Raw genomic sequence first — 11,122 nt, 5'->3', positions numbered from 1 at the left:
ATTATATATGCTTGTGAAAGGTTGAATTTAATGATATTTGGTACAACATTTGTTTATGCATTGATACAGGAACTGTCTTCCAATAAAATATACTTGATTATGAATAATATCTTTGAAACATTTATTCTTGTACTTATTTTTATGGATTACCTTTCATGACTTTTTTTTTTTGCTTAGTATCATATCTTCTTAGAGTAGTGCTGCACTTCCAAACTTAATCCAGGCATAAGATAAGATCTTCTTTTTCTTTCTCTCAAAATTGATTATAAGGTTCCAATCTTTTTTATTTAGCCTTATAAGTTTTGAACATGTAAAATGGGAATCAAGAAAAGCTCATTATATTTTCTTGCAGTGTATAGCATTACTCAATTTATTGTCACATTAGTGAATACAATGTCAGCATTCCATGATATTCCTAAGCTTTTTGTTCGTCTACTCTTGAATTTTGTTGAGCAATCTTTAAGCATATTTGCAGATAGAAATCTTTTTTTCCTTAGGAGAGTGATAAAGGAATTTGATTTCAGGGCATGATGAGTGTTCTATTACACAATCCTCAAAATTTATTACTTCGTGGTCAAGACAATTTCTCAAAAACCAGACTGACTAAGGGGCTGGGTTTGGGATATTCAGGTTTAGCATTTCGATCTAGGGGAGCATTGTCTGCTCAAACCCAACTGTCCATCAAGTTGCATGGAAGAAATCCACTAGAACAGCTGGTTTCTGTTCGTGTAGCTCCTGATAATGCAGAAGGCAACAGCTCAGATGATGAAAGCACAGACAATGAGGAAAATGCCCTGAATAATAGTCAGGATATATCAGGTGGTTTATCACGTGAGGACTTGGAAAGGATTGTTGGAAAAGATGAAGCCACATTTAGTGGAGTAGATCTTGCAAGACTTATAAGGAATAAATATGGAAGATCTTATGATGTTCAACTTATAAAGAAGGTAATTTTTAGTCCTGCAGTTTATTTCCTTGTATCTGTACTGTCCTACTAATGATCAAATTTATTCTTATTTCAATTTATAATCAAACAACTAGTTTTGATAATGTGAAAATAAATTCCAACTTAGTTATACATCTGTCCAAAAAAAAAAAATGTAGCCATCTTTAAAAAATATATAATTAAATAAAAGGAAAAACAGTGTAGTTGCTTCTACTTTTTGTTCAAATAGCTGCATGATTCAGTCATTGATAGTGCCATGATTTTCTTTTTGGTAAAATAGTCATATGATTGAATCATTGATAAAGCACATATTGACATTAAGGCTGCTCATTATTAGATGGAACTTGTAAAACCACCATTTGCAATGTTATATTTTTGTTATTCTCACTAGAAGGTTAGTTGGAATAGGATGTAAGATGGGTCTTGCTACAACTTCTTATGACTTTACAATTATGTAATTGTTGAATCCTGATCTGTGCATTTACCATAAGGAAAGAACTATGAAGGAGAGAAAGAACGAGTCAAAGAGAGGGGTATTAGTGTATTCTTTAGGGAAAAATGTAGAGATATAATATCCAAGATTTTTTAATCGTCCTTTGCTATATAGATTTCCTATTTATAGAGGATTTTTTATATAATATATGTTACACATATTTTTGGGAATCTCTGACTTATCTTCTTTTTTCTTCTTCTGACCTTGACATAGTTAATATTATCTTTGACTCATTATTCTCGGATAGCGTCACTTCGTCATCCTTACCTCATGCGTTAGTAGGGTCATATCTTTGTCAGTCGGCTAGGCTTCTAAGTTAGTTTGTTGCTTAAACAATTTTGTTCTTGAGATTGAATTGTGTCCTATTGGATTAAACTGATCCCACTGACGATGGAGCTACTTGGTTTGGCTCTTCGAATGGGTTAGTTGAGTGTGATAGATGGATGGGTGATGCTGACTTGTTGGCTCGTACTTGGCCTTAGTTGGATTGTTGAGCTTAGGGATATGGGGTCTAACTTAGTACATCGTCCGGGTCTTGGTCCTGGGTTTGGTAATATTGCATTTGACTATACATTTTTAGTTCATCTCTTATCTCTTGGAAGACGGAGTTGCAGAAAGAATAAGAGAATTGAAATAATAACAAATTTGAAGGCAATTTATTAATGTGCAAATATTATCTAATTGCATTGCTAACGTGTGAACAACTTGAAGTTTGAGTTCTTTGTTGCTTATAAATGGGGTGATATAATGCCAGTTGATTCACAACTCCATTTGCTAGCATTTCTTACGTCTATATCCGCTTGTGTCTCGCTCCCTTAACTGATTCAAATGAATAATATTTTGTGAAAATTTGCATTTGCCTTAATATATCAAAAAAGTACAAAAGTTATGCATGTATGCATCTAGTGTAAAAAAAAAAAAGAACTGTCTTCTACAAGTATGGTAGGGAGATCCTTATGGTCATCTACATGCATCAAAACAAATGACTCACTAAGGCGCGCTTGACACAAAAATGAGCGGCCCTATTACAATATTTAGATGTATGGAAAAAAAGAACTTGTTTAAAAGACAAAAGAAAAGTAAAATCCGGTGTCTCCTGTGGTCGTTTGCACGAAATATTCCGTTTCATAGTAGTCCTCAAAAAATGTATGATATTAGTGTTATCTCCTTTAATGATGATGCTCTTGCATTCGACCATCCATGGTTGGCAAATGTTTTGAAAGGATATGACGGCCTGAAGTTCAACTTGGGCGACTATCCTAATGCTAAAAAATGTGTCTAGTAGCAATGAGTTGAACTCCTCTCTAGTCCCGAACAATAAATCTTGTGTCGGCCTCTTTGGAAAGGAGTGCACCATCAATGTTCGCTCTGAGCCATCTGAGAGGGGGAGAATGCCAGAAAAGGGTAGAGGAAACCGATCCGGTGGGTCGGCTAGCATCCCATTGCTCTCGAAATGGAAAAAGTCGTGTCATTTTAAGTGCCTTGAGAATGGTTGTTGCAATAATAGTCAGTGTACCATGTGCACGATAGTGAATCTTAGCGTTGCAAGCCCTCCAAGAGTGATGGATAATGTAGCAATGGCATTTGGCCTGTGGAATTCCGCTCATTGGTGTTGTGCTTAGCTTGTTTATGACTTCGCTGAAATTTCTAAAAGTTGGGACAGTATTGTCGCAGTTCGCCATCATCTCCTTAATCCTGCACAAAAAAAAGCACAAAAAAAAAAAAAAATACAATTAGTAATAATATAGTCTCTGGTTTCAGGTTCGCCGCAGCCCCATGGGCACTCCAAAATATTCGTGGGCACTCTAGAATATTCGTGTTGGAAATGTGGGCGAGTTGAACCTAAATGTGGCAATAGTTCACCTGGAGGAAAAAAATTATTCAGTTGGGAAGTTTGGTGGGTCCTCTTATAGAGATTGTTCTTCATCTGTTTGTCGTCGTTGAAACAATCGAACTTAAACAACAATTGGCTGAACAAAGTTGTGAAGTTGCCGGCTTAAAGAAATCTTCAGGTGAACTGAAACATAAGTTCGTCGAATTGAGCTATAAGTGCACAGTGCAAATCCATTTGTCTTCTTCAGTTCAAGTACGGTGGATAGTTCGTGCTGATAGTTTATGCTAAAGTGGCTTCTACTGTCTAGCCAGGTTTTTGCGAAGATTGCCTTGGGCTTGTGTTTTGAATTTTTCTTTTTGTTGTTGTAATAAGTTAGGTGTGTTTGTGTGTTTAATATAATTTCTGTGTTTTGAGGGAATAGTTGCATATGTCTAGTTGTAATAATAAAATAATTTTTTTTTATAACTAACAAAATTTGTTTTGACGTCTCAGTTAGATGAAAATTTGATGACTTTAATTACTCTGATAGTTGTGATGCCATTTTTTAAATTTGTTGCCTTTTTTTTTCTTGTTGTTCCCTCGTAATAATTACTTTCATATTTATAAAAGGGGTGTTTATAGTTATGTTTGAACTTCGTTAGCCATTCTCAAACCCTTATTTTTTCTTGTTATTCCCTCATAATATTTACTTCATCTCGGTCTCCCTTATTCCAAAATGAGATGACTGCCATTCTGTATATTGGTTACAAAGTGCTCACAAAGGTTGAATTGCTGATTTGTTGGGTCAAACTCTGTTATGGTTCTTATTGCTGGTAACCTCTCTGTTGCTAGGTTTTGCTTGCTGTGTAACTCCTCTTCTTGGTTGTGACCTGATCTATGCTCACAATACTTTAAAATAATGTTGAATCATGATTTGTCCATGGACTCACACCTCAAAAAAGGAATAAAGAAGTAGTGAGTTACATGAGTGAGCTGAAGAGAGGGAGAAAAGTGTATGCAACAAGGAATAAAGTAGAGACATAGTGCTCAAGAATGAATTGACTATCTCTTATTACAAAGATCCCTCTCTAGTTATAGCGGTTTCTTTTTTATAATATAAGCATGTGATTAGTACATATAGATCTCTTAAGTTCTCTGACTTATCTCTTGTTTTCTTCTTCCAACATTGACACAGTTAATATTATCTCTGTCGTGTTATTATCTGACAGTGTCATATTTTATCATCTATTTCTCATGCATTCGTAGGGTCACATCTTTGACAACTTGCTTCTAACATTCCTTAGGAGTAAATTGTGTTCCTTTTTATTAAATTGATCTCAAAGACCATGGAGTTGGTTGGGTTGTCGAGTTTAACAAATGAGTTGAGTGTTGTAGATTGACATGTGTTCACTCGACGGCTCGTATTCAGCCTTATTTGGATAATTGAGTTGAGTGATTAAAGGGTCTATCCTAGTGCTTCTTTCGGGTCTTAGTTCTAAGTTTGGTAAGACCACATTTGGCTATAAAATAATCATACAATTGTCTCTTTAAATTTGATAAGATTTTCACAACCTGGCCTAGGAGCTTGAAATTTTGAAGGCGAAATACCCATTTGGATTGTAAAAATAAACTTATTTGCTATCTCTAAATCTAGCCGCAATGAAAGAGCTATAAATTTTCAAAATCAAAGTCAATGGTAATATAAAAGGCCTTGCTTTATGGTTGTTTCGTCCACGATATACATTTTTCTTCTTTCACTCATTTTTAGAGAAAGTCGTCTTAGATGGTTTGGTCACATTAAACGTCGACCATCTGATGATCCGATTAGGAGAGTAGATGTTTTAGATTCCACTTGTGTTAGGAAAGACAGAGGTAGACCTAGGAAGACTTGGGCTTATTGTATAAAATATGATCTTAATTTACTAGAACTAAATGAAAATATGACACAAAATAAGACAATGGAGAAAAAGGATTCATGCAGCCAACCCCACGTAATTGGATTAAGGCTTTGTTGTTGTTGTTGTTGTACTCATTTTTATCTAAATTATTAAATGCAATATACTAAGTTTTTAAAATGAACCCATTAGAATAAGTATAATTCTAAATCATAATACTTAAGAAATAAGAGCATCATTTATGCTGGCTAGTAATTTAAGTTATGTAATGAATCATATCATGTACTAAATTTATAAATGACAACACAGTATGATGTTGTAAACACATTTTTTTTTCATTTATATTTTCAAGAAACATAACATTTCATATTCATGTTTCTTATCTTTTTTTATATAAATACATTTATCACATGAACATTGTCTAAATATAATTTCGCGTGCTCTAAGTTGATACCCACCCTATTAGTATGGCAGGGTGTAGAACTAGTTTATTATTGTTTGAAGTGGATAGACACTCATCTTTGGCTGGGAAAACAGAGTTTTATTTTAATTCCACTATTGTTTGAGACATTATGAAAAATATATTTGGGTGCGGGTGTATTGGCATTACCAACTAGTACTATAAGGAGTGAATTTCGTTTATTATCACACATGCAAGTATTCATATATATTACTATTTTTGTATAATTTTCATAATATATATTTTTATGAGTTGTTTTATGTTTTTTTACTAATGACTAAATATTCTTCTATACAAATTTAAAAATCATATTGTAATCATTTAATGTCTTCTCGAGACAAACTATCATGCAAATACTGTTGAGATGCATGTTTCATTCTTAACAATATCAAAGATTATTTGAAGCAAAGAACAACAGTGTATAGAGCATAAATGGAACTAGTTGAAACCAGGAATAAAATTAGAAGTACGAAAGAATAATGTAATTAAAAAATATAATTACTCACCTCATGTTCTTACTTCTGATTTCTCTATCCTCAAAATCAAAATTACCACAATCAGTTCGTAATAATGAAACATCTTAATCAACATTAGGATGCATACATATCAATTTGAAATACTATTATACTTCTCTCTTTAATATTTAATTATATTTTAATTCACTTCTACAAACAATTGATTATTTATAATTTTCCAATTCTTGTTTTCTTCTAAGCAAAAATCAAGTTATTCTCTACCACAAAATTAACTTACAATAATTCAAATATTTTGATTATTATAATTAGTATTAATATCTTAATTATAATTAATGAAATTATCTGTTCTCAAAATACAGTTTGATTATTAACATATTTTTGCTCTCTTATAACTTAAACTTTTATTGTATAATAATTCTTTCAAGGGATAATTACATACATAGCACTTGAAACATTGCTATTTACAAATCCTATTACCTAAGTGCAGGCCGTTTTTTTTTTCGTGATTTGAAAAAGTAGTGATTTTGTGATTTTGAAAATAATTTAAATATGGATATAACCCTTTTTTATTTTAAAAGTAACATTTTAATTTTAAAATAAGTGAGACCAAACGAGTCTCACATTTTAAATAGTTTAGATGATTGAATACAAACACTTATCCCGAAGAATAAATATATCACTTGTAATGGAGATTCAATCACCTAGACTAAAGAATTTGTGACATCCGTTTTAGTCTGCGAAATATTTTTATAAAAAAAGGCCAACAAGTTCCCCTACCTAACATAAAAATTAGATAGAGTTTATTTTATCAGGGTTCCAGGTTCCCTATAGAGGCAATCCCCTATAGTTAATTACATCTTAAATGATCGAAATCACTTAAGAAAATTTTCGATTAAGATCAGGTGGTTTTGCATTCAAGATTTCAAAGTTTAGGTTTTCACGATTGGACATGAGAAAATCAATTGGGAATGACTCAAAATAGGAATAGTTATTAAGGGAATCCAAAAGTAAAAAAAAATAGGGGATATCACGAATCCGGGGAAACTCTGGTGAACTCCCAGTTATCCTATTGTTTGGCTTTATGTCTTTGAAATGATTTAATTTGATATTTCAATCCTGCAAATTATTTATGAGTTAGGATTTATGTTTACACAATATCAGACTGTGCAAATAACATAAAAAGATAGGAGGATTCACATTGTATCCCATGGTAACCTCGGAATCCTAAAGTGTTAGGACTTATAATCGTACAAAAAGCCTAAAGAGTGATCCTATGGGTTGTTATTTAAACTAAAGAAAGTGATAGGTGATGTGAATGTGCTTATGTGATGTGAAGATGGTTTGCTGCTGCAGATCCACCTTGAAGTTGTTCCTCGTCGTGCTGCCCATGATGTTCGCTCTAAGCTTCTCGTAGTAGCACCTCCTGGTTTAATTTTAGTTTTGAAAATACACCTAACCACTAGGTTATTCTATACTAAGACATAGTGTGTATCAAAATAACTAAACATGCAGTATAAAAGAAAGTAACAGTATAGTGTATTGTAGAAAGAAAAGACGGTATAACATGCTGAGAAAATAGTATAACAGACTATGAGAACAATATAACATGTTGAGAAAATAAATGTTGTAATATAAATTAAAGCTGTACACCTGAGAGGTTCATTGTTTCTTTAAGTTTAGCTATTATGAGCTGTGTAAAAGGGGAAATTATGACCTGAAAAAAACTTGAGAGAAAAAGGTAAATCGTAGGAAAAAGACAAACAAATAAAATACAATATCATATATAAAAGACCAAGAATATGAGATTTATTTGTAATATTGGGAATGTCCCTATTGGGATGTCCCCAATTGCCAGGAAGATTTGAGTGTAAGACAAACTCAAATCCCGGAGGATTGGGTTTCAGTTTTGATCAAGTTAGGGCAAAAATTTCATTATTTGATTCATTTAAATCAGTCATGAATCACAATCTAGTGCACCCTCGTGTCTAGTGTCCTTATAAACTAGGGTTAGATATTTGGCTTCTTAGGTTTATTTGAAAATTAGGAGAATGGACTCTCTCGAGGTGTGCTCCTAAGACCTAGGAAGCCTACACTTTAATTTGTGTCTGAAATGTCTTAAAGTGTCTAACCTCAATTAAGTGTCCCTCAATTAATCCTCAAACATTTTTTAGATCAAGCTTAACTCCCTATCAGGCTCCTAAAACCTAAGGGGTGAACCTATAATTTTGGCAAAAAGGGTTGTGAAATGTGCTTCAATCCTAGTTAGTATAGTTGGATTTAAGTTGATTCAAAGCTTAAATGACCTAAATGCAAGTCTACTGATCTTTCAATTCATGTCCCTAATTGATATCTAAACTCTCACTTTCTTCTAACTCCTAAATATTCTTCCAATTTACAGTTTTATCTTTCATATGCAAAAAGTAACGGTAGATGGTTCGCTATTTAGATTTTATCACCTCGAAGATCCAAATCTTATTTTTAATTTTCTCCCCCTTTCTCTTTCTCTCATATTTATTCTCTCATATTTCCCTTAAGATTATGAATTATTTCTGAATATAATTAAATCGGAAATTCTCATTTTTAACTTGACCGTTAAAAAAAAAGAAAATAAAATGAACGAAAAGGATACCGATCCATTTTTAAAACCAAGTCAAATCAGTGAAACTTAAAATTAAATCATAAATTAATTAAATTCAATTTATATTAAGTTTATAATTTCCTGAAACAAAATTTCAAAAACTTTTCATATGTCATAAAACAAAAGAGAATAATTCATAGGGAATGAATTTCCAAATTTTAAAAAGCTATACCAATATCAATTCCATTTAATTCCACTTTTAAGCAAATGCTCTTTTTTTATCATTTTTTTTCTCATAAATATGAAATTATCCATAAAAGTGTCAAGGTTATAGAGAGAAACAACCACTAGCTTAATCCATTCCACCAAGAAATCACAAGTTAAAGCTTATGGGTAAGGCTCACAAAATGAACAAAATCACCACAAAACAAGCCATCAAATAGCCACCAAACAACATCTATATGGGCCTATTCACCAGCTACTTGAGTGCAAACAGTAATTGCAACACCCAAACAGCTAACTACAGCAATTAATGACACTTTTATGCTTCCAAACTGCTCCAAACAACAATTCTGAACTTCTTACAGCCAACAACAGCTTCCTACAGTTTTGCTACAACAAACTTAACAGTTTAAAAGTTCCCAAACAATCATTAAATTAGCCCCAAACAAGCTTACGGGCAGAGCCAGGAAAAGGGGCAACCCTAGACCAATACAAAGGCAAACCAAGCTCAAGAAACATTCCAAAACCTCAGCCAATATAAATTACCAAAGGAAGCCCGAAACAAGCCCAGAAAAAGGGCAACCCGAGCCCAAGAAATGGTCAAACAGTGAAGAATTTCAGCCAGCATAAATCTCCAAAAAGGAGCCCAAACAAGTCCAACATAAGGGACGAACCGAGCCCAGCACATGGGCAAGTCAACCAAGGAATGTTCCAAAACAAAAAGGGATTTCAACCAACATAAGTCACTAAAAGGAAACCCAGACCGAGCCAAAGAAAGAGAGAAACCGAGCCCAGCACAGGGGGGGCAAACGAGAAAATATTTCCAGCATAAACTTGATTTCAAAAAGAGCTCAAACCAAGCCCACCAAATGGGCTAAAACATGGTCATAAAAATCAGATTCCATAAAGCCACAACCGAGCCCAAGAAAAAGGGCAAATCGAATCCAGTACATAGGGCAAAATAGGAAGCATGAAATGAGCTCCAAACATATGTTTTTACCTCATAAAACAATTTCCAACATATATTGCAACAAAGGAGCAGCAATAGGAACATAAAAAGAGCCCCAAACATTTTTTTTTTTTTTACTTCATAAAAAAATTTCCAACATGTATTGCAGCAGAAGGGGAACAATAAGAACATGAAATGAGCCCCCAAATACATGTTTCATCATATAAAACAATTTCCAATATGTATTTCATACTTCCAAACATTTCAAGCAATGAAATTAATAGAAGCAACTCTCAAATAAGTTTTTCCATATGTATTTTTAAAAGAGAAAAATGCATTCCAAGATCACCTTAGCCATGCTTTCAAGTGCTTCAAGTAAGGAAAGTAAAGATAGCTCACATATGCTTGCCATAGACATTTGTAAGGAATAAAAATGCATTTTTAAAATGTTCTACCAATACTTCCACATGTTTCAAGAAATGAAATAGTAAGAGAAACTGATATATATGCTTCATTCCTCAACATCCTAAATAAATATTCATGCAAGCATTTTCCTTATTTTAACATTTCCAATAACATGTTTCGAGCAAGGCAACAAAACAGAGGAGAGGAAGAGGAATACCTCTTTAATGTAGATTTAAAGCAAAACACTAAAAATAAATTGAAGAAAACACCCCACAGAAATCCTTCCTGAGAGCTTCACGCCAGTAGCCCTCACGATTTCTAGCTCCAGCCGCAAGGGTATCGAAAAACAGGGAGGGAGAAGAACTCTTCTCAAACAACAAAGAAGAAGGAGATTACCTTTTCAACAGTCAAGTAGAGAGAAAGAAAACCCCAAATTTTTCCTAAAAGCCTTCCTTTCTCGAAGCCCTCTCTTTCCTTTTTTTTTAAGATTTTTTTTTTAAAGAAAATAAAATTCCAGAAATATTTCAAGCGTACACACAAGATGAATCAACCAAAAAAACAAAATGGCAGCACCTCCCCCTCTCAAGAAAATTCGGCCAACCTTAGACCCTCCCCCAAATGGGGTTCTTTATAGCAAAGGAAGGAGAAAGGAGAAGAGCAGCCACCTACCAGCCTCCCTGGTCAGCAAACCAGGTAAAGGGAGAGGAGGAGAAGGATTTAAGGCAAGAGGAAATGCAGCCTAGGGCAGAGGAAGAGTCGGCCAGGTGGAATTTCGTCGTTGGAAGCCCGCTCGGTTGAGCGGCTCGAAGAGTCGAGCAGCATGCGCAATTGGCAGCGGAATGCCGCGTGGGAGGGAAGAGGGAGGCGGGGGCGGCGGGCAGAGGC

The 11,122-nt window shown here is 33.9% G+C and overlaps 1 protein-coding gene across 6 annotated transcripts in view; it reads left to right on the top strand.

Annotated features, from left to right (window-relative positions):
- Positions 1-11,122, top strand: part of LOC110029856 — a 46,547-nt gene that overhangs the window by 16,058 nt on the left and 19,367 nt on the right. For 5 of the 6 annotated variants that reach the window (XM_020732323.1, XM_020732320.1, XM_020732318.1 and 2 more), the window contains exon 2: positions 525-947. In XM_020732323.1, coding sequence (XP_020587982.1) covers positions 528-947 — 420 coding nt within the window. In that variant the 5' untranslated portion in view covers positions 525-527. Of the gene's footprint in view, positions 1-497; positions 948-11,122 lie in introns of those variants that run through there. The other variant, XM_020732319.1, reaches the window with a different exon arrangement.

This window comes from Phalaenopsis equestris, unplaced genomic scaffold (genome assembly GCF_001263595.1).
Source record: "Phalaenopsis equestris unplaced genomic scaffold, ASM126359v1 Scaffold000607, whole genome shotgun sequence".
NCBI classification, from domain to species: Eukaryota; Viridiplantae; Streptophyta; class Magnoliopsida; order Asparagales; family Orchidaceae; genus Phalaenopsis; species Phalaenopsis equestris.
This window is presented reverse-complemented; position numbering and strand designations above follow the sequence as displayed.